We start from the raw sequence: 25,455 nt of genomic DNA, 5'->3' as shown, positions 1-25,455 counted from the left end.
GTGACAACATGGGGGCCTCAAAACAAAGATTGTTCAACATTATGGTTTAGGGGAAGGCTACAAAAAGCTATTGCTGAGATTTAAGCTGTCAGTGTCCAATGTGAGGAACATAGTGAGGAAATGGAAGACCACAGGAACAGTTCTTGTTAAGGCCAGAAGTAAAATATCAGAGAGGCAAAGGCAAAAGATGGTGAGAACGGTCGACAACAGCCTACAGACCACCTCCAAAGACCTACAACATCATCTTGCTGTAGATGGTATCACTGTGCATCGTTCAACAATTCAGAATATGGGAGAGTGATGCGGAAGAAGCCTTTTCTGCACACACAGCAAACAGAGTCGCTTGAGGTATGCAAACGCACATTTGGACAAGCCAGTTTCATTTTGGAAGAAGGTGCTGTGGACTGATGAAACAAAGATTGAGTTATTTGGTCATAACATGGGGTGTTATGCATGGCGGCAAAATAACAGCATTCCAAGACAAACACTTGCTAGCCACAGTAAAATTTGGTGGATGTTTCATCATGTTGTGGGGCTGTGTGGCCAGTGCCGGTACTGGGAATCTTGTTTAAGTTGAGGGTTGCATGTATTCCACTCAATATTAGCAGATACTTGAGAATAATGTTGATGAATCAGTCACAAAGTTGAAATTACGCCGGAGCTGGATATTTCAACGAGACAAGACCCAAAACACTGCTCAAAATCTACTCTGGCATTTATGCAGAGGAACAAGTACAATGTTCTGGAATGGCCATCCCAATCCCCAGTCCTGAATATCATTGAAAATCTGTGGGGCGATTTGAAGTGGGATGTCCATTGTCACGGATACCGGGCTGCAAGTCTTAAACTCTCACCCCCTACAACCTCACTGTCACGGATACTGGGCTGCAGGGGTTGAACTCTTACCCCCCTTTTTTGGTTGGAGTATAAGGTGACAGCCCAATTCAGTATTGCCTGTCCCAACCCCCCCCCCCCCTAGACTCAGAATGTTCGAGATTATTGCAACCTCCTGCTGTTATGTGTCTGTACATTCAGTCTAGGTGTGAGACACAGAGTAGCAGATTACACACAGCACAGACAATCGAATGCTGAGACCTCCTGCTGTTATGTGCCTTTCTGTTATTGTGTGAGTCATCCATTGTCCTTTTCTGATTAGAATCTTGTTTAACTAACCATTGTCTGATATTTGTTATAACTACCCCCCTTTTCTGTTGGAAATTTATAAAAAGCTGCGTTTTCTGTAAAATAAAGCAGTTCTAACTTCACCTGAATGCTAGTCTGTCTAGTCATTTAGGTGGGCTCCTGATAGAATCATTTTCTTGGGCTACATAGCTGGAGTCACCAGGGAAGAAGAATGACCCGTTAGGCGGAGCTACCCAGTTGGGGTAGCCGTGGTATCCGTCCCATTGGCTGGCAGCGGTGGGATGCTTCCAACTTCCTGCAACATTCAAACCACCAGCTAGAAGTATTATTGAATGGAGACTTGAGGGAAAACTGCGGGCACCAGGAGCAGAACTACTCCCACCAGAGAAAAGCTGGGGGAGGACCAAGCGGCTGGTGGGTCGGATGATGACCAGGTCAATGAGCCATCTGTTACAGCACCAAGTACAGTATCCACCCTGGGGACACCCACGTCCGATATACAACGGGAAGTGCAGTGGTGGTTGGCGTTGTATGACACCTGGCCACCAGAGTAGGTCATCACCAAGATAGTCTCAGATGTTACTCAGCTCAAGTAAGCAGAAATCCACCAGTCCATAGGAGGAGCTCCATCCGCCCATGGAATGCATGCTCCCCAACCGCCCAAGCTACCCCATGGGGCCTTTCGAGCCTATAAGGAAGAGGAGGAGGATATTGACAGTTATCTTCAGGTCTTTGAGACCCAATGCGAACTACAGGGGGTAGCCTACGCTGACAGACTGTCTGTCCTGATTAGTAAATTGTCAGGGCGGGCTTTGGCAGCTTTCCACGCTACCCCTTCTGAGGACCAAAACGATTATAACAAAGTGAAAGACCGTATCCTTGCCCCGATATGGGCTCACGTCAGAGGCCCACCGGCAGAAATTCCGGGCACTAAGGAAGCAGGATGGAAAGCCTTTCACAGAATGGACCCACCAATTCACCCGGTCGATGACTTCCTGGCTAACCGGCTGCAAGGCCACTACTGGGGCCGAAGTGGCACAGCTATTGCTACTGGAGCATTTCTATAACCATGTTCCAGTCGAAATTAAAGAATGGGTCCATGACTGTCGGCCCACCACAGCAGACCAGGCGCAGGCAAGCTCAGCGTCAAGCCAACACACCGCAGCTGGGGACCCAGATAAGACCTTCCACCCTGACTCCTCTCCTTCCCCGATGCCCTACCCTTACCCCCCAACCCCGGTCCCTGCCCTCCTTTCGGACCAACTATCCTGGGCCTCCCTCTCTGAATTTGCCCAAGAGACCCTGAGCGACCCGACCCTTGCCCCCTTCCGAGACTGAGTAGGGACTGAACCCCAGGGCGGAACAGTTCTAAAGGGAAAACGGTCTGTTGTATCGGGTCTCCTGGAGAAATAAAGGGCCAGTGCCCAAACGCCAGCTGGTGGTACCAAAAAGAGATCGGTCCAACCTGCTGCGAATAGGGCACAACATCCCCTTGGCCGAGCATTTAGGCAACTCCCGAACATACCACTGCCTTACTCAGGTCTTTTTCTGGCCCAGAATCACAAGAGAAATTAGGGAGTATTGTAAGACCTGCGTGGTGTGTCAGAAAGAAGGGAAGACCGGGGACCATACGAAAGCGCCCCTTAACCCTCTCCCCATTATTGACGAACCCTTTAGCAGAATCGCTGTGGATATAGTAGGGCCCCTACCTCGACCCAGCCCCTCCGGGAAAAAAAAAAAAACATACTCACGGTAGTCGACTATGCCACTAGGTATCCCAAGGCAATACCTCTGGCGAATATCCAGGCGGAGACGGTGGCAGGTGCTTTGCTCCGGGTATTCACCAGGGTAGGCTTCCCCCAAGAAATGGTCTCTGACCAAGGGAGCCAGTTTACAGCGGAGGTCACCCAGAAGTTATGGGAACTGTGTGGGATAAAACCCCTGTACAGTGCCCCATATCACCCCCAGACCAATGAGCTTTGTGAACGGTTTAACGGGACACTGAACCAATTGCTTTGGACGTTCTCGGTCACTCACAAAGACTGGGAAAAATTCCTGCTGCACCTCCTCTTTGCCTACCGAGAGGTGCCCCAGGAATCCACCGGGTTTTCACCCTTTGAGCTGCTATATGGCCGGAAAATAAGGGGGCCCCTAGACTTGTCCACTGGGAGGGATCAGCCGGGGAGGAAGGACCCTCCATTGTGGAGTACGTCCTGAAGTTCAGGGATCGGCTGAAGGACCTCACTGTCATGGTGCGGGAGAACCTTCAGCGCGCTCAAAGGAGACAGAAACGGTGGTATGACCGTAACGCTCGTAGCCGAATTCTCACAGTAGGGCAAAGGGTTCTAGTCTTTAAGTCTGTCAAAATGGACAAGTTACAGGCTTCCTGGCAAGGGCCCAACCGGGTGGTGGAACAATTGAATAACACCATCTACCTTGTAGCAAAATGCTCCGATGACCAGGTCCAACGGACCTTTCACGTGAACATGCTCAAGGAGTATGTAGAAAGATGTAGCCACTATCTGTGCTCTGGCTGTGGCAGACTCAGAGAGCCTCCCCATGCCGGAGCTCCCCGGGCCGGATGAGACCCCTCAAGGAGTAGCCAACATAATCCTGGATGAGAGGTTAGCGGCTGGACAGAGACAGCAGGTCCGGCATTTACTAGAGGACCGCCAGGAGATTTTCTCCAATGTCCCTGGGTACACCACAGTGGCTGGGCACCGAGTGGAAACCCCGGGGCAAGCAGCTTACAGAGTACCTGAAGCTGTCAGAGACAGTATGCACCGGGAGCTCCAAGGAATGTTGGACCTTGGTGTTGTTGAACCGTCCAACAGTCCCTGGGCCTCCCCGGTGGTGCTGGGCCCCAAAAAAGATGGTACTACCCAGTTCTGCATTGACTACCATAAGCTCAATGACAGAACCACAACCGACGCCTATATGGAAGACCTTTCACTGTCCTCACCGATCATAAACCCCTGGTGTGGCTTAACCGAGTGTCGGGAGATAATGGACGTCTACTAAGATGGAGTTTGGCCCTGCAGCCCTTTAATTTTGACGTTCAGTATAGGCCAGGAAAGTGCAATTGGAATGCCGATGGACTTTCCCGGCAGACTGAAATAGAATGCTCGTCGGACAGCCCCAAGTAGACCCGTGTGGATCTAGCCGGGTCTGCCAAACTGGAAGGGGGGGGAGTTGTCACGGATACCGGGCTGCAAGGGTTAAACTCCCACCCAGAAAAAAATAGAGGAGATTAATTGCGCTATGTCCTGACCAAAGATGGTTTTATACAGTAGTATAGATACTAGTATTATATATTCTCATAAACCTTTTCAATATGTTCCAATATATGTGATGTTTAAATAATGTTTCCAAATAATTTTTTTCAAAATATAGCACAATATGCTATATATTTTTTCCCCACTAGCACACTTGTGGATTCTGTATTACACACATACATAAAGCATTGTATAAATAAATTAATAAATGTATAAATAAAGTATATTATCGAATCAAATATGTTCTTGGCAAACAATAATGTAGTTAAAAAGTCACGATAAAATTCCACAGTACCTTAAAATAGTTTTCCAGTCAAATTATGCTGGCTATTTCTGTCCTTATAATAATCCTTAATATGGTTAAGAGTTCCGGTGGAAGGTATGAAATAAGCTTTTGTAGCAGGAGTGGAGTCAAACTGCCAGAGTGCTGCCTTATTCCAGCTAGGTATTCCACAAGCCTTGGCTCAAAAGTGATGACATAAAACGAGAAGAAAGGTGCACAAGGCACGACTCAAGTGAAAGATTTATTAGATGTTACACACGCAAGTAAAATAACACTTACTAGAATAAAAATGAAAACAAGCATTCAGATGGAGCGTTCAGTATTCACAGCTCCTTGTCTCTCACAGGCGTAGCTAGTCTGCCTTCTTTAGCTATAACAAGCTGCTGCAGGTAAGGTGTTCCGGATCCTTTACCCGGCTGCCGTATAGCTCGTGGGGACAAGGTTTTTGCGGTGCATCAACAGTCTCCAGGTGAAATGTTGAACAGCCTTCAAGAGGCACTTTAATGAACGGATATCCCCAATGTTGCGCGTATTGACCAATCCCAGTGTGGGTGTGTGCTGAATGGCCAATCATAGTTGGGGGGGGGTGTATTCGAGACTCCGTGTCAGTGGCGATTGCAACTGTTTCTAGTGCATTATTTTGTTATACATACATTGAACTGAAATGCATTTATACACAAAGCTAAAATAACATAGAAAACCTTTTCTATTTCTATGGATACAATTTGATAATTGTGATATAATCGCTAGAAGGTATACATTTCATTTGTTAACAAGAATACAAGAATAAATAACAATATAAAAATATGTAACTAAACTGAAAGCAACAATTTAAACATTATAATTAATTTTCTATAAAAGGACAAACTCCATGTATATTGCATATACTAACAACTTTGCTAATAAATAAATTACAATTAAAAATATAAATATATTAGGAATTGATAAAAATAATAATTTAAACATAATGATTAATATTCTATAAAGGATCAGGCTCCATGTACTGTACATACGCAAATGGCTTTACTAATAAACATGATCATGAGCCTCATACTCTAAGTTGCCTAATCCACTTGGAGTTATTGAGTGGGTACTTCGCAATGATTAATGCCATTCATAGTTAAGTTTTACTATGCTTACAGTTACAGAAAAATGTATTCTGGGGATTAAATACGCATGGAGCTAAAGAGTATTTAAAATCAAATGTGATAATTTAAAAAGGACAATAGTATAAAGTTGGAATTTAGATGTATCATGGGTTTGAGAATACAGTAGATTTGAAAATGCTTATTAATTGGTAAAAAGCTGCAGAAGATGTATATATTTTAATATCAGGCCTCACTATGATCATAATTAATTCCTAAAAGATAAGATTACATAATCCTACAGGATACATGGATGTAATGTAAAAGCTGGCATATATATGGAGTATTAGATAACTCTAATAAGGTTCTATAAAAAGGCTGCTACGTCTATGTCTATATTGAGTCCTAATGGTTGTAATGTTTTAAGCTAATAAATCCACTTTGTTTCTAATTTTCTTAATTCGAGTAGCCTATTTGGTTTTGTTTGGGAAACACAATCTATAATTTGTATTTTTAAAGAACTGGGGTTACTACCATGACAATCTAAAAAATGTTTAGGCACACTGGGCGCGATCCGATATAGATCGCAGTTTGCGGCGCAAGCGAGGGAACCCACATCGCCCGCAGTTTCAGCTCGCAACTCGAGCTATCCAATATGCGGCGCCGTCACTTGCTAAAGTGGCGCAAGTCTCACAAACCAGCGATGTCCAGAAATCTGCGTAAGTACAGATTTTTGGAGTCGCCAGTGACTTGCGCCACGTTAGAAACTGCCGGCGCCTACAAAACCTGACTAAAGTCTAAATCACCCGCACTGTCTAACACGCCTCCTAAACATAGCCCGACACGTCTAACCCTCTATCCGCTATCCCCCCTCACTATCCTAACAATAAAAAAGCTATTAACCCCTAAACCGCCGCTCCCGTACCCCGCCGCAACCTAATAAAGTTATTAACCCCTAAACCGTCGCTCCCGTACCCCGCCGCCAGCTATATTATATCTATAACCCCCTAAAGTGAGCCCCTAACACCGCCGCCAGCTATATTAAAATTATTAACCCCTAATGTAAGCCCCTTACACCGCCGCCATCTCTATTAAAATGATTAACCCCTAATTTAATCTACCTACCCCGCCGCCAGCTATATTATCTATATTAACCCCCAAGTATATTATAGTTAATATAGGTATTACATTATATATATTAACCCTAATTATATTAGGGTTAATATAGTTAATAGTTACTATAGTATTTATATTAACTATATTAACTCTATCTAACCCTAACACCCCTAACTAAATTTATATTAAATTAATCTAATTCATTTATAAACTAAAATATTCCTATTTAAATCTAAATACTTACCTATAAAATAAACCCTAAGATAGCTACAATATAATTAATAATTACATTATAGCTATGTTAGGGTTTATATTTATTTTACAGGTAAATTGTTAATTATTTTAACTAGGTATAATAGCTATTAAATAGTTATTAACTATTTAATATCTACCTAGTTAAATTACCCAATTACCTGTAAAATAAATCCTAACCTAAGTTACAAATACACCTACACTATCAATAAATTAAATAAACTACAAACATCTATCTAAAAATACAATTAAATTAACTAAACTAAATTACAAAAAATAAAAAAAATGATTACAAGATTTTTAAGCTAATTACACCTATTCTAAGCCCCCTAATAAAATAATAAACCCCCAAAATAAAAAAAATTCCCTGCCCTATTCTAAATTAAACAAATTTCAAAGCTCTTTACCTTACCAGCCCTTAAAAGGGCCTTTTGTGGGGCATGCCCCAAAGAATTCAGCTCTTTTGCATACAAATACAATAACCCCACCCCCCCATTACAACCCACCACCCACATACCCCTATTCTAAAACCACCCAAACCCCCCTTAAAAAAGCCTAACACTACCCCCCTGAAGATCTCCCTACCTTGTCTTCACCACACCGGGCCGAACTCCTGATCCGATCCGGGCGATGTCTTCCTCCAAGCGGCAAAGAAGAATTCTTCCCCCGGCGACGTCTTCCTCCAAGCGGCAGCAAAGTCTTCATTCTTCCGGCGGCATCTTCAATCTTCTTTCTTCGCTCCGCCGCCGCGGAGCATCCATCCCGGACGACTACTGAACTACGAATGAGGTACCTTTAAATGACGTCATCCAAGATGGCGTCCGCCGAATTCCGATTGGCTGATAGAATCCTATCAGCCAATCGGAATTAAGTTAGAAAAATCTGATTGGCTGATTGAATCAGCCAATCAGATTCAAGTTCAATCCGATTGGCTGATCCAATCAGCCAATCAGATTGAGCTCGCATTCTATTGGCTGTTCCGATCAGCCAATAGAATGCAAGCTCAATCTGATTGGATCAGATAATCGGATTGAACTTGAATCTGATTGGCTGATTCAATCAGCCAATCAGATTTTTCTAACTTAATTCCGATTGGCTGATAGGATTCTATCAGCCAATCGGAATTCGGCGGACTCCATCTTGGATGACGTCATTTAAAAGGTACCTCATTCGTAGTTCAGTAGTCGTCCGGGATGGATGCTCCGCGGCGGCGGAGCGAAGAAAGAAGATGCCGCCGGAAGAATGAAGACTTTGCTGCCGCTTGGAGGAAGACGTCGCCGGAGGAAGAATTCTTCTTTGCCGCTTGGAGGAAGACATCACCCGGATCGGATCAGGAGTTCGGCCCGGTGTGGTGAAGACAAGGTAGGGAGATCTTCAGGGGGGTAGTGTTAGGCTTTTTTAAGGGGGGTTTGGGTGGTTGGTTGTAATGGGGGGGGGGTAAATTATTTGTATGCAAAAGAGCTGAATTCTTTGGGGCATGCCCCACAAAAGGCCCTTTTAAGGGCTGGTAAGGTAAAGAGCTTTGAAATTTGTTTAATTTAGAATAGGGCAGGGAATTTTTTTTATTTTGGGGGTTTATTATTTTATTAGGGGGCTTAGAATAGGTGTAATTAGCTTAAAAATCTTGTAATCTTTTTTTTATTTTTTGTAATTTAGTGTTTGTTTTTTTTGTAATTTAGTTTAGTTAATTTAATTGTATTTTTAGATAGATGTTTGTAGTTTATTTAATTTATTGATAGTGTACGTGTATTTGTAACTTAGGTTAGGATTTATTTTACAGGTAATTGGGTAATTATTTAAACTAGGTAGATATTAAATAGGTAATAACTATTTAATAGCTATTATACCTAGTTAAAATAATTAACAATTTACCTGTAAAATAAATATAAACCCTAACATAGCTATAATGTAATTATTAATTATATTGTAGCTATCTTAGGGTTTATTTTATAGGTAAGTATTTAGATTTAAATAGGAATATTTTAGTTTATAAATGAATTAGATTAATTTAATATAAATTTAGTTAGGGGTGTTAGGGTTAGATAGAGTTAATATAGTTAATATAAATACTATAGTAACTATATTAACTATATTAACCCTAATATAATTAGGGTTAATATAGTTAATATATATAATGTAATACCTATATTAACTATAATATACTTAGGGTTAATATAGATAATATAGCTGGCGGCGGGGTAGGTAGATTAAATTAGGGGTTAATCATTTTAATAGAGATGGCGGCGGTGTAAGGGGCTTACATTAGGGGTTAATAATATTAATATAGCTGGCGGCGGTATAGGGGGATTAGATTAGGGGTTAATAATTTTTATATAGGTGGCGGCGGTGTAAGGGGTCAGATTAGGGGATAGATAAGGTAGATGACAGCGGTGTAAGGGGTTCTAATTAGGGGATAGATAAGGTAGATGGCGGCGGTTTTAGGGGCTCACAGTAGGGGGTTAGTTTATGTAGATGGCGGCGGGGTCCGGGAGCGGCGGTTTAGGGGTTAATAACTTTATTAGGGATTTCAGGGGGGGGGGGGGGGATCGCGGTTGACAGGTAGATAGACATTGCGCATGCGTTAGGTGTTAGGTTTATTTTAGCAGCCAGTTTAGGGAGTTACGGGGCTCCAATAGTCAGCGTAAGGCTTCTTACGGCTGCTTTTTGTGGCGAGGTGAAAATGGAGTAAGTTTTCTCCATTTTCGCCACGTAAGTCCTTACGCTGCATATTGGATACCAAACTGCGCTGGTTTGGTATACCTGCCTATAGCCCAAAAAACTACGGGCGACGGCAGAAATATACGCGCGTAACTTCTAGGTTACGCCGTATGTGTGATACCAAACCCGCGCAAATATTGGCGTCGCTGGCTTTTGCGGGCGACGATTTTTATCGGATCGACCCCACTATGATTAACCAATTTTTCCTTAATATTATAAATATGTTCATTAATTCTGCGTCTTGCTTTCCTTTTGGTGCGGCATACATATAAAAGGCCACATCCACACTCCAATAGATAAACAATATATGTGGAGTTGCAGCTACTTTTAAATTTTATATTGTAAGTCTCAGTTGATTGGCTGTTATGGAAGGTTGGTGCTTTGTTAATTATGTTTACACATATTACACCTTGTTTTGCCGCATCTCATAGTACCCTTCCATTCCTTTAACCAGTTATCTGCCTTCTTAACATCAATAGTCTAATTGTTAGTAATGGATTTAATTTTACTTGGGGCCAAAATGTTTCTAAGGCTCTTGCCTTTTTGTATGTAAATGTAGGTCTATCTTCAAGATGTGGTCCTAGAAGGGGATCTTATTTTAATAAAGGCCAATGTTTAAGGATGTTTTCTGATTTTTTTAGAGCCTTCATTAAAGGTAGTAATGAATCTTATAGGATTATTTTTAATAGATTGTGATTTTATAAAATGTATTATGTAAATTAGTCTCTATTGCTGCTGAATTATCTTCAGAACTATTCCTGTGGAAGAACAACTTTCTATCTTTAGATGCTGCTTTAGATTTGGCTAATTTTAATACCTCTTGATTATAACCTTTGTCTATAAAATTTATTTCCCAAAATGTTTGCTTCTATTTCATAAATCGGATTCATGAGTACAGTTTCTTTTTATCCTTAACAACTGGCTGTGAGGGACATTATTAATCCAACATTTTTTATGTGCTATTTTGGTCAGTTTTCCTATGATATTTACTGCTATTTTCCCTTGGCTATCTTTAAACGAGTGAGTGAGTGAGAGAGAGACTTCAAGGGGTCGATCCGATAAAAATCGTCGCCCGCAAAAGCCGGCGACGCCAATAATTGCGCGGATTTGGTATCCTATATACGGCGTAAGCTAGAAGTTACGCGCGTATATTTCTGCCGTCGCCCGCAGTTTTTTGGGCCATAGGCAGGTATACCAAACCCGCGCAGTTTGGTATCCAATATGCAGCGTAAGGACTTACGTGGCGAAAATGGAGAAAACTTACTCCATTTTCACCTCGCCACAAAAAGCAGCCGTAAGAAGCCTTACGCTGACTATTGGAGCCCCGTAACTCCCTAAACTAGCTGCTAAAATAAACCTAACACCTAACGCATGCGCAATGTCTATCTCCCTGTCAACCGCGATCCCCCCCCCCCCCCCAAATCCCTAATAAAGTTATTACCACCTAAAACGCCGCTCCCGGACCCCGCCGCCATCTACATAAACTAACCCCCTACTGTGAGCCCCTAAAACCGCCGCCATCTACCTTATCTATCCCGTAATCTGACCCCTTACACCGCCGCCACCTATATAAAAATTATTAACCCCTAATTTAATCTACCTACCCCGCCGCCAGCTATGTTATCTATATTAACCCTAAGTATATTATAGTTAATATAGTTATTACATTATATATATTAACTATATTAACCCTAATTATATTAGGGTTAATATAGTTACTATAGTATTTATATTAACTATATTAACTCTATCTAACCCTAACACCCCTAACTAAATTTATATTAAATTAATCTAATTAATTTATAAACTAAAATATTCCTATTTAAATCTAAATACTTACCTATAAAATAAACCCTAAGATAGCTACAATATAATTAATAATTACATTATAGCTATGTTAGGGTTAATATTTATTTTACAGGTAAATTGTTAATTATTTTAACTAGGTATAATAGATATTAAATAGTTATTAACTATTTAATATCTACCTAGTTAAAATAATTACCCAATTACCTGTAAAATAAATCCTAACCTAAGTTACAAATACACCTACACTATCAATAAATTTAATAAAGTACAAACATCTATCTAAAAATACAATTAAATTAACTAAACTAAATTACAAAAAAAAACAAACACTAAATTAAAAAAAATTAAAAAAAAGATTACAAGATTTTTAAGCTAATTACACCTATTCTAAGCCCCCTAATAAAATAATAAACCCCCAAAATAAAAACAATTCCCTGCCCTATTCTAAATTAAACAAATTTCAAAGCTCTTTACCTTACCAGCCCTTAAAAGGGCCTTTTGTGGGGCATGCCCCAAAGAATTCAGCTCTTTTGCATTCAACAAATACAATCCCCCCCCCCCATTACAACCCACCACCCACATACCCCTATTCTAAACCCACCCAAACCCCCCTTAAAAAAGCCTAACACTACCCCCCTGAAGATCTCCCTACCTTGTCTTCACCACACCGGGCCGAACTCCTGATCCGATCCGGGCGATGTCGTCCTCCAAGCAGCAAAGAAGAATTCTTCCTCCGGCGACGTCTTCCTCCAAGCGGCAGCAAAGTCTTCATTCTTCCGGCGGCATCTTCAATCTTCTTTCTTCGCTCCGCCGCCGCGGAGCATCCATCCCGGCCGACTGCTAAACTTGGAATGAGGTACCTTTAAATGACGTCATCCAAGATGGCGTCCGCCGAATTCCGATTGGCTGATAGGATTCTATCAGCCAATCGGAATTAAGTTAAAAAAATCTGATTGGCTGATTGAATCAGCCAATCAGATTCAAGTTCAATCCGATTGGCTGATCTAATCAGCCAATCAGATTGAGCTCGCATTCTATTGGCTGATCGGAACAGCCAATAGAATGCGAGCTCAATCTGATTGGCTGATTGGATCAGCCAATCGGATTGAACTTGAATCTGATTGGCTGATTCAATCAGCCAATCAGATTTTTTTTAACTTAATTCCGATTGGCTGATAGAATCCTATCAGCCAATCGGAATTCGGCGGACGCCATCTTGGATGACGTCATTTAAAGGTACCTCATTCCAAGTTTAGCAGTCGGCCGGGATGGATGCTCCGCGGCGGCGGAGCGAAGAAAGAAGATTGAAGATGCCGCCGGAAGAATGAAGACTTTGCTGCCGCTTGGAGGAAGACGTCGCCGGAGGAAGAATTCTTCTTTGCCGCTTGGAGGATGACATCGCCGGAGGAAGAATTCTTCTTTGCCGCTTGGAGGACGACATCGCCCGGATCGGATCAGGAGTTCGGCCCGGTGTGGTGAAGACAAGGTAGGGAGATCTTCAGGGGGGTAGTGTTAGGCTTTTTTAAGGGGGGTTTGGGTGGGTTTAGAATAGGGGTATGTGGGTGGTGGGTTGTAATGGGGGGGGGGGATTGTATTTGTTGAATGCAAAAGAGCTGAATTCTTTGGGGCATGCCCCACAAAAGGCCCTTTTAAGGGCTGGTAAGGTAAAGAGCTTTGAAATATGTTTAATTTAGAATAGGGCAGGGAATTGTTTTTATTTTGGGGGTTTATTATTTTATTAGGGGGCTTAGAATAGGTGTAATTAGCTTAAAAATCTTGTAATCTTTTTTTTATTTTTTTTAATTTAGTGTTTGTTTTTTTTTTGTAATTTAGTTTAGTTAATTTAATTGTATTTTTAGATAGATGTTTGTACTTTATTTAATTTATTGATAGTGTAGGTGTATTTATAACTTAGGTTAGGATTTATTTTACAGGTAATTGGGTAATTATTTTAACTAGGTAGATATTAAATAGTTAATAACTATTTAATATCTATTATACCTAGTTAAAATAATTAACAATTTACCTGTAAAATAAATATTAACCCTAACATAGCTACAATGTAATTATTAATTATATTGTAGCTATCTTAGGGTTTATTTTATAGGTAAGTATTTAGATTTAAATAGGAATATTTTAGTTTATAAATGAATTAGATTAATTTAATATAAATTTAGTTAGGGGTGTTAGGGTTAGATAGAGTTAATATAGTTAATATAAATACTATAGTAACTATATTAACCCTAATATAATTAGGGTTAATATAGTTAATATATATATAATGTAATAACTATATTAACTATAATATACTTAGGGTTAATATAGATAATATAGCTGGCGGCGGGGTAGGTAGATTAAATTAGGGGTTAATCATTTTAATAGAGATGGCGGCGGTGTAAGGGGCTTACATTAGGGGTTAATCATTTTAATATAGATGGCGGCGGTGTTAGGGGCTCACTTTAGGGGGTTATAGATATAATATAGCTGGCGGCGGGGTAAAGGAGCGGCGGTTTAGGGGTTAATAGCTTTTTTATTGTTAGGCTAGTGAGGGGGGATAGCGGATAGAGGGTTAGACAGTGCGGGCTATGTTAGGGAGGCGTGTTAGACAATGCGGGCTATGTTAGGGAGGCGTGTTAGACAGTGCGGGTGTTTTAGACTTTAGTCAGGTTTTATAGGCGCCGGCAGATTCTAACGTGGCGCAAGTCACTGGCGACGCCAGAAATTTGTACTTACGCAGATTTCTGGACATCGCTGGTTTGTGAGACTTACGGCACGTTAGCATCTGACGGCGACCTATATGGGATAGCTCGAGTTGCGAGCTGAAACTGCGGGCGACGCCGGTTCCCTCGCTTGCGCCGCAAACTGCGATCGATATCGGATCGCGCCCCAAGTCTACTTTTCAGATTCCCTTTACACCAAAGTACATACATACATACATATGTGTGTATGTATGTATATATATATATATATATATATATATATATATATATATATATATACATACACATACACACACACACAAATGCACATATACACATTAAAGCCCTTTCCATTTAAACACCTTGTCTTATACCATTTACCTTTTAACCTTTATAACTTTAATATTTCTATGAATTTGTTTTATTAGATAGTGTATAACTATTTATTTAATATAGGTGATAAGAATCTAGGATCCGTTACTCCTGGGAATTCCCTTTCTTGCCACTAGGGGCAGGCAAAGATTCAGAAACCTCAGAGCGCTATATAAACCCTCATACCTCTATAGTAATCAGTCTTGTCTTTGTCTCTGCTGGGGGTAGGTAAAGAATGAAGATGTGCAAGATTGTTTGTAAATTTATTTAAGGATTTCCTGGTTAGGACCCAGGAGTTCCCATTTTCAGTACTGATTTAGTCATGAGAGACATATTTGGAGTATTAGGCATTGTAGCTTATCTTTATCCTTTTTATTTAAAGGGACAAGGGTATTCCTTTCTAGCATTTAGTGCAGGCAACTTATTTGTTTTTTATTCTTACTCCAAGACATGCTTAAACCTTCTACTTATAACGTTCTCAGTACTAGGTTAAAGTTTTTTTGAGGCAAGTTTGTTTTAGCCATCAGGAATACCCTTGGTCAGCTTTTTAGTGCTTGCTTATTCGGCACATATACTTTTATGAGCTCATGGGTTCTTTATTTTGTTTATATAGGGATCTTGGATGTTGCGGTCGCTACTTTTAGTAGCGGTTGGGCTGCAGGGTCTATGTTAAGGCCCGATTTCCCCTCAGAGTACAGTGCGTGTCAGAAGGAGGTATTTGGGGTATGATTTCACCTCATGGGAAATGTTTTGTAAACTCTCTGTAAATCGGTCACAGGGACTTGTCTTCTGCCTCCCTTTATGGATCTACAATATACTCCTATTTCCATAACTTCTGCTGATATGTTTCAGTACTGGTTTGGCTGTTTTGCTGCTTGTTTGTTAAGGTCTATTAATTAGTGCTGTTGCACTGTTGTATTAATTAGTGCTGTTTTTTTTCCAGAATATTAAACACATAAAAAGGAAATTAGTGACAATACACAGCTGGAACAATTTTTCCAGCATAATACAGTAAGAAAATAATACAGGTAGCCCTCAGTTTATGCCGGGGTTAGGTTCCAGAAGGAATGGTTGTAAATTGAAACCGTTGTAAATTGAAACCCAGTTTATAATGTAAGTCAATGGGAAGTAAGGGAGTTAGATTCCAGGCCCCTCTCAAAATTTTAATAAGTAACACCTAATACATTATTTTTAAAGCTTTGAAATGAAGACTTTAAATGCTAAACAGCATTATAAACCTAATTTAAAAATCACTTAACACAATGGCCCCTAGTTATCAAGCCGTCAACCTCAAATATGCTGGAATTCCGCAGCGTATTTGTGGAGAGGCCGATTCGCCCAAGTTATCAAGCCCTAGACACCGGCAAAAGTAGAATTTAGTGACGTAAGCTTCGATCCGCCGGACTCACAGACACAGATCGATTCTTACGTCACTCCAGATGTTCCGCACCCAAGATCGGCACAATCTGACTACTTTTGCTAGTTATCAAAAAACTAGCAGGTACGCTCGACACTTTTCCGGCCCAGCGTACCTGGTTTTCAAAACGCCGCCCTGGAGGCGGCGGATCCCATAGGAATCAATGGGAGTCTGACCATAGCGAACGTTCATGTTCGCTGCTGCCAGACATCCCATTGATTCCTATGGGAGCTGTCTACACCTAACACCCTAACATGTACCCCGAGTCTAAACACCTCTAATCTGCCCCCCCCCCCAACACCGCCGCAACTAAATACATGCATTACCCCCTAAACTGCCGCTCCCGGAGCCCACCGCCACTCTAATAAACTGATTAACCCCTAAACCGCCGTTCCCGGAGCCCACCACCACTACAATAAATATGTAAACCCCTAAACCGCAGCTCCTAGACCCCGCTGCCACCTACATAATACCTATTGACCTCTATCCTGCCCCCCCTACACCGTCGCCACCTATAATAAAGTTATTAACCCCTATCCTGCAGATCCCGGACCTCGCCACAACTTAATCTGATCGGAACAGCCAATAGAATGCGAGCTCAATCTGATTAAATCAGCCAATCAGATTTTTCCTACCTTAATTCCGATTGGCTGATAGAATCCTATCAGCCAATCGGAATTGAAGGGACGCCATCTTGGATGACGTCCCTTAAAGGAACCTTCATTCGTCGTCGGGAAGAAGAGGATGGCTCAGCATCGGCTCGTCTGAAGATGGCTCCGCTCCGGATGGATGAAGATTGAAGACGCCGCTTGGATGAAGACTTCAATCGGATGGAAGACTTCTTCAGCGCCCCTTGGATGATGACTTCTGCCGCTCCGGCTCTTCTCTTCCATCGGTGGTCGGCTGGCTGAAGACGGCTCAAGGTAGGATGATCTTCAGGGGGGTAGTGTTAGGTTTATTTAAGGGGGGTTTGGGTTAGATTAGGGGTATGTGGGTGGTGGGTTTAATGTTGGGGGGGTTGTATTTTTATTTTACAGGCAAAAGAGCTGTTTTCTTTGGGGCATGCCCCGCAAAAGGCCCTTTTAAGGGCTGGTAAAGGTAAAAGAGCTGGTAACTTTTTAATGTAGAATAGGGTAGGGAATTTTTTTATTTTGGGGGGCTTTGTTATTTTAATAGGGGGCTTAGATTAGGTGTAAGTAGCTTAAAATTGTTGTAATATTTTTTAAATGTTTGTAACTTATTTTTTTATTTTTTGTACTTTACAGGGAGTGCAGAATTATTAGGCAAATGAGTATTTTAACCACATCATCCTCTTTATGCATGTTGTCTTACTCCAAGCTGTATAGGCTCGAAAGCCTACTACCAATTAAGCATATTAGGTGATGTGCATCTCTGTAATGAGAAGGGGTGTGGTCTAATGACATCAACACCCTATATCAGGTGTGCATAATTAGGCAACTTCCTTTCCTTTGGCAAAATGGGTCAAAAGAAGGACTTGACAGGCTCAGAAAAGTCACAAATAGTGAGATATCTTGCAGAGGGATGCAGCACTCTTAAAATTGCAAAGCTTCTGAAGCGTGATCATCGAACAATCAAGCGTTTCATTCAAAATAGTCAACAGGGTCGCAAGAAGCGTGTGGAAAAACCAAGGCGCAAAATAACTGCCCATGAACTGAGAAAAGTCAAGCGTGCAGCTGCCAAGATGCCACCAGTTTGGCCATATTTCAGAGCTGCAACATCACTGGAGTGCCCAAAAGCACAAGGTGTGCAATACTCAGAGACATGGCCAAGGTAAGAAAGGCTGAAAGACGACCACCACTGAACAAGACACACAAGCTGAAACGTCAAGACTGGGCCAAGAAATATCTCAAGACTGATTTTTCTAAGGTTTTATGGACTGATGAAATGAGAGTGAGTCTTGATGGGCCAGATGGATGGGCCCGTGGCTGGATTGGTAAAGGGCAGAGAGCTCCAGTCCGACTCAGACGCCAGCAAGGTGGAGTTGGAGTACTGGTTTGGGCTGGTATCAAAGATGAGCTTGTGGGGCCTTTTCGGGTTGAGGATGGAGTCAAGCTCAACTCCCAGTCCTACTGCCAGTTTCTGGAAGACACCTTCTTCAAGCAGTGGTACAGGAAGAAGTCTGCATCCTTCAAGAAAAACATGATTTTCATGCAGGACAATGCTCCATCACACGCGTCCAAGTACTCCACAGCGTGGCTGGCAAGAAAGGGTATAAAAGAAGAAAATCTAATGACATGGCCTCCTTGTTCACCTGATCTGAACCCCATTGAGAACCTGTGGTCCATCATCAAATGTGAGATTTACAAGGAGGGAAAACAGTACACCTCTCTGAACAGTGTCTGGGAGGCTGTGTGGTTGCTGCTGCACGCAATGTTGATGGTGAACAGATCAAAACACTGACAGAATCCATGGATGTCAGGCTTTTGAGTGTCCTTGCAAAGAAAGGTGGCTATATTGGTCACTGATTTGTCTTTGTTTTGTTTTTGAATGTCAGAAATGTATATTTGTGAATGTAGAGATGTTATATTGGTTTCACTGGTAAAAATAAATAATTGAAATGGGTATATTTTTGTTTTTTTGTTAAGTTGCCTAATAATTATGCACAGTAATAGTCACCTGCACACACAGATATCCCAAAAAAATAGCTATAACTAAAAAACAAACTAAAACTACTTCCAAAACTATTCAGCTTTGATATTAATGAGTTGTTTGGGTTCATTGAGAAAATGGTTGTTCAATAATAAAATTAATCCTCAAAAATACAACTTGCCTAATAATTCTGCACTCCCTGTAGTTAGTTTATTTAATTGTAGTTATTTGTAGCTAATTTATTTAATTAATTTAATGATAGTGTAGTGTTATGTGTAATTGTAACTTAGGTTAGGATTTATTTTACAGGTAATTTTTTATTTCTTTTAGCTAGGTAGTTATTAAATAGTTAATAACTATTTAATAACTATTCTAACTAGCTAAAATAAATACAAAGTTACCTGTAAAATAAATATAAATCCTAAAATAGCTACAATGTAATTATTAATTACATTGCAGCTATATTAGGGTTTATTTTACAGGTAAGTATTTAGTTTTAAATAGGATTCATTTATTAAAGTATAGTGTAGTGTTAGGTGTAATTGTAACTTAGGTTAGTTTTTATTTTACAGGTAAATTTCTCTTTATTTTAGCTACGTAGCTATTAAATAGTTAATAACTATTTAATAGCTATTGTACCTAGTTAAAATAAATTGAAAATTGCCTGTAAAATAAAAATAAATCCTAAAATAGCTACAATATAATTATTAGTTATATTGTAGCTATCTTAGGGTTTATTTTATAGGTAAGTATTTAGTTTTAAATAGGATTAATTTAGTTAATAAGAGAAATATTTAGATTTATTTAAAATTTAAGTTAGGGGGTGTTAGGGTTAGTGTTAGACTTAGGTCTAGGGGTTAATAATTTTATTACAGTGGCGGCGGTGTAGGGGGGGCAGGATAGGGGTTACTAGGTATAATGTAGGTGGCGGCGGTGTCCGGGAGCGGCGGTTTAGGGGTTAATAACTTTAGTTGCGGGGGGCTCCGGGGGCACCAGTATAGGGGGTAGAACAGTGTAGTTAGTGTGCGTGCTTAGTGACAGCTTGTCAATAAAGCAGAAGAGCAGCGAGATCGGATGAGTGATAACTCAGTCCGCTGTTCATCACCCCATACTTGGGGCGCGGCTTTTTGACACACTTTTTGATAACTTAGGCAAAAATTTTCAGGTCCGTGGCGGCGATGGTAGGCGAGCTTAGGCGGGCGTATTGGACCGGCGAAGGCAGGTAAAGTAGACATGTTGATAACTAGAGGCCAATGTATCAAACTAAGTTTATGAACAAAAAACATTTTTTTACTTGCATTTTTCGGCAAATCCGTTCTCTGCATTGTTAGCATGTTAGATAATATTGGGTCTGCACCTATTCTATGCATTTCAATCTGGAGTGATTAATAGGCAGTTAGGCACCCTCACCTCAAGCAGCTGGGACAAGGAAGATAATAGGGAAGTGGCTGCTAGATCTTGTTGCTTGGAAAGCTGCTCGATAGCTAATGTCTGTTCTGTGTACACAGATTAATTTCAGTCTGCTAAATTGCATAACTTTGCTGCAACACAAGCGGGACAGCTCCACCTACTGGCTATTTTAATTAGTGCACTGCTATTCAATAGCAGTCACATGACTGAAAAAAAGGATGTTATTCTGAATTGGCGAAAATTGAACCGGCGTAAACCGAGGGCCACCTGTATTGTATAACGCAATAAAAATAACATATCAAGTATTACAGGCTGCAGTTTATGAAGCATTTGCTTGTTTTCTCACTTTCAAACGATCGCGTAAAAGGTATTTCCTATGGGATTTCGGTCCTCATATGTCACAGGGGCTTGTCCTGCAGTCTTCTACTGTGGGATTCTGATATTTCCTAAAAGATTCTTCCTCTGCAATACCTGTATCTGCTCTGGATAGACTCTTCTGGATACTGCTGCAACTGCATGGTAAGCTAGGTGGAGGGATGTTTTTGCAGGTAACTGCTTTACACCTTAGCACATACACTGCTGATCGGCTATTAGTAGGTACTCAGTCAGGTACAACCTAGCAGGGGACACACAATTTTTTGCCGATTTGTAGGTTCCTGCATTCTTTATACTGTTTTTAAGACATTACAGACCTATACTAAATGGCTTTATTAACTCTGGCAACTCTGTGGAGACTTTAGCACATATCTGTAATAGGTGTTTGGCCCTTTAAGATAATCTGCTGGTGTTTCTGTGCAATAAACAGTTTAGTTGTGCACTCTAGTTTGTAGGGGGGATGGTTTTAATGCTTATTTTGCTCAGTATAGAAAATGTTTGGATATTTTGCCTTTTCTTTTTTTGCCCTCTCTCTATACATACATAGTAGGTATTGAAAAGAATCACCCACTTGAAAATAATCACATTTTGTTGCTTTGCAGCCTGAAATAAAGAGAGACACTGTTTTGTTTATCCAGTTGTAATTTACTCAGGTGTAACTTATGACATCCAAGTGAAAGATATAACACCAACATGTCAGGCAAATTAAAGGGACAGTCTACCATAGAATTGCTATTGTTTTAAAAGATAGAAATCCCTTTATTACCCATTCCCCAAGTTTTGCAATAACCAACACAGTTATATTAATGTACTTTTTACCTCTGTGATTACCTTGTATCTAGGAACCTTCTTGCAGCCCCCTGATCACATGACTGACTGTTTATTATCTATTGTCTTAAATTTAGCATTGTATTGTGCCTAGATCTTAAATAACCTCCTGTGCCTGAACACAGTGTTCTCTATATAGCCACGTGTACTTTCTGTCTCTTTGTGTTGAGAGATTTAAAAAGCATGTGATAAGAGACAGCCCTCAAAGGCTTAGAATTAGCATATGAGCCTACCTATGTTTAGTTTAAACTAAGAATACAAGAGAAAAAGCTAATTTGATGATAAAAGTAAACTGGAAAGTTGATTAAAATTAAAAGTCCTATCTGAATAATGAAAGTTTAATTTATACTAGACTGTCCCTTTAATGACCAATCAAAACAGAATCAAGAGTTTTAAAAGGACCACCCCTTCTAAAATACTTGTAAACTCAATCAGGTGTAGCTATCGCCTTCTAAATGGAACACCCAAAGCCATTTGACCTTCAACTGTGATCAGCTGTGGGCATATTGATTAGACCAGCATGAAAAGAGGTTTCCTGGGAGCATCTCAGTCACTGGTAGTGCAAATGAAGCAAGCAATCAACTATGGGTGGAAAGGCACTTTCAAAAGATCTCTGGGATAATGTTGATAGGCACAAGTCAGGAGATGGATACCAAGAAAATATCAAAGGCTTTATCAAAGCCTAGAAGCACAGTGAAGTCTATTATTAAGAAGTAGAAGGTATTTGGTACAACACAGACCCTCTCTGGATCAGGACATTGTTCCAAACTAGATGAAAGAGCCAGGAGGAAACTGGTCAGAGGCTACTCTGAAGCAGTTGCAGGAGATTTATGACAAAGAGTGGTCATTGTGTGCATGTGACATAATATCGCAAATTCTCCACAAATGTGGCATGTATGGGAGGGTTGAATGAGGAAAGCCACAATGCCAGTCACAACTGAGCTTTACCAAACACGCCTAGCAGATTCTGAGGCCACATGGAAAGGGTGTTATGGTCAGATGAGGACTAAAAATAATTATTTGCACTCAACACCAAATGATATGTCTAGAGGAAATCCAGTAAAGCATGGTAACTATCGTGTTATGGGGTTGTTTCTCTGCAGCAGGCATTGGAGCACTTGTCAGGATAGAAGGATAATGAATGGGGCAAATACATTCAAATGCTTGAGGAAAATCTGCTGCCCCAAGGATAAAAACCATGAATGTCCTTCGCATGGCCTAGTCAGAGCCAGACTTAAACCCCATTGAATATCTGTGGCATGACTTGAAGACTGCAGTCCCCAAACGGTCACCATGAAATGTAACGGAACTGGAGCAGTTCTGCAAAGAACAGTGGCGGCACTTATGTGCACCACAGTCTAGATGTGCAAAGTTAGTAGAGACATATCCCAACAGACTAAAGGCTGTAATTAAAGCAAAAGGTGGTTCATCAAAATACTGACACAGGGGGTGATCCTTTTTGCAACTCCACTGATTAGTAATTACAATAATTATTATTATAATACTGCACACAGTAATTACAAGTGGATAAACGAAAACTGTGTCTCTTTATTTCACGCTGTAAAAGCAACAAAATGTGATTATTTTCAATAATCTAGGACAGTGCTTTCCAAACTGTGTGTCGCGACACATTAGTGTGTCGATGGCAGTGTCTAGGTGTGTCCGCCTGCCTGCTACACTATCACATGGTTGACAAATGATTGATACCTAGTTGGTCACAGATCACTTTAACCTATTGGGTGCAGCTCAGTGGGAACTGAAAACTATTCCCATTGGTGGTTTTGATGGCATGTTGGCTCTGACTGCACGTGTAGTCCCCTCAATCGGCTTGTGACTGCATGTGTAGTCAGTGAGTGGGACAGCTGCTTGATGAAATGCGAGTGTCTTTATCTAATATTCCACCAAGAAACTGTGTTCATCCAATAATAGCTATTGGTCTTATTAAAACTTTTTTTTCTCCAATTCTTGCACATAACATATTGTTACTTGTAAATATATTTTATTATACAAAATATGTATGTGTCTGTATCTCTTAAAACCAAGTTAGTTTAACCTCCTGTTTGCTAGTACAACTGAAATACTGTGACACAAAATGATGTAGATCCTAAAAAGTGTTGTCACCAACATGAAAAGTTTGGAAAACTCTGCTCTAGGACAATACATCCAAACAGGACAATGTAAAATATTAAAAACATGAAAATTTTATATATCTTTGTTTGTACACACTCATGTGATGTTAATCTGAATGAATGATTGTTACCATAGTTTAATGGATCCCTTTTTCAAAAGTGATAATGGTTTCCATAAGGAAAAAAAACAAAAAAAAAAAAAAAAATGTACAGCTACTGTATTTCTGTGATATAACATATGCATCCAACTTATAGGGTGCAGCCAATTCAGATAGGAGCATACAATTTTAAACAACTTTCACATTACTATCCATTAACAAAATGTGCACACAGTCTCTTTATATTGACACTTTGAGTCACCAACCTCCTACTGAGCATCGTGCAAGAACCAGAATATACGTATATGCATTTGTAATTTGCTGATGGCTGTCACATGGTACAGGAGTTAGTTCAGACTAAGTGCTATTGCATTGTCTTGTTATTATGTATTTTATATTATGCAAATATACTGTATTTACTCGGTTGTTTAAGAATTCTAAACTGCATTTTATTTTGAAATCATTAATGGTATATCAATCTTATTCTACGAAAAACATTTCTGAAATATACAGATCTAAAAATAGAAATACAAATCTAATAGTGTAGCATTAATCAGCACTCAAGTTACATTTACTAACATTGCAAGAACGTGTCAACTGCCATTTAATCCCAAAATTTACTGTATTGTGTCCTTCCAGGCCTAATAGTTCTGTGATCGTTCCTCTTTGTTATTTCTCTAATATCAGCAAAGTTTTAAGTACACAAGTCAATAAACGTAACCATGTTTGTTCAGGTTAATTGCACCTATTATTTATTAAAGTAATTAACTATAGCAAAAGGCAGTATATACATCTTGAGGGGGAAAAAATAAATAAAAAGGGTCCTGCAGTAAAGCAAAATTTAGAATTTAATAAGTTTGTCCACGGGTGGCCACCCCTGAACCCCTCCCCTTACTAGAAACATGAAGAAAAATACAGATTCTAGAATGTATTTTAAGGGTACTTGATCTCAAATTGGAAGCAATTTGTATTAGGGCCTATACCTGCGAAGCCGGGAGAAGTCTTCATCCAAGCCGGGCGAAGTGGTCCTCCAGATGGGCTGAAGTCTTCATCCAGACGGCATCTTCTATCTTTATCCATCCGGCGCGAAGCGGGTCCATCTTCAAGACATCCGAAGCGGAGCATCCTCTTCATCCGACGACTAAAGCTGAATGAAGGTACCTTAAAGTGACATCATCCAAGATGGCGTCCCTTAGATTCCAATCGGAATTAAGGTAGAAAAAAATCCTATTGGCTGATGCATTCTATTGGCTGATTGTTTTGTTTCTTGGAAAAAACAGATGTTCCTGTACTTACTAATTATTTGCGTCTGTGCCAATATAGATTTTGGAATTGCCTTTATGAGAAATTAATTGTTAATCATCGTTAACCATCAGTTAAGCCAAATCATGTATTTTCGGTTAGCTTTACCATAAATCATCTTTAACTTGTCATTTTCTCATGAAAAATAGGACATTTTATACATTAATATCACAGACAAAACAAAAAAAAACAGGATTTCAGAAACTATTAATTTTATCTTGAGATAAAACAAAAAACAAAAAAAAAAGTGTGTGAAAATAGTCTTACCCTGTGCTCATTAATTAAAAGATCTCTGGCAGTGTTGAAAATGAGTGTGTGAAGATCTTTCGAGTAGAATGCCAGTGTATAATCATAATCAAAGCCATAAATTCCAATGTCGTTAAGACTCATTTCATTGTTGGAAAAAATGGCATCTGGATTCAACATATTGCTTGAGATGGAAGATGTGATTTCTTGAAAGAGAAAAAAAAAAAAAAGGTTTTAATTAGTATAAAGTGAAGGTATTTAAAGCATACATTAAGTTTCCAAAATTTC

The 25,455-nt window shown here is 40.1% G+C and overlaps 1 protein-coding gene across 1 annotated transcript in view; it reads right to left on the bottom strand.

Annotated features, from left to right (window-relative positions):
• The window catches only part of NT5DC3 (5'-nucleotidase domain containing 3), a 163,277-nt gene that overhangs the window by 118,684 nt on the left and 19,138 nt on the right, over positions 1–25,455 (bottom strand). Inside the window, exon 2 of the mRNA XM_053719250.1 lies at positions 25,189–25,373. Within this exon, the coding sequence (XP_053575225.1) occupies positions 25,189–25,373 (185 nt within the window). The remainder of the gene's footprint in view (positions 1–25,188; positions 25,374–25,455) is intronic.

This window comes from Bombina bombina, chromosome 6, assembly GCF_027579735.1.
Source record: "Bombina bombina isolate aBomBom1 chromosome 6, aBomBom1.pri, whole genome shotgun sequence".
Taxonomy (NCBI): domain Eukaryota; kingdom Metazoa; phylum Chordata; class Amphibia; order Anura; family Bombinatoridae; genus Bombina; species Bombina bombina.
Note: the sequence above shows the minus strand (reverse complement) of the source record. Positions and strands in the feature narration are given on the sequence as shown.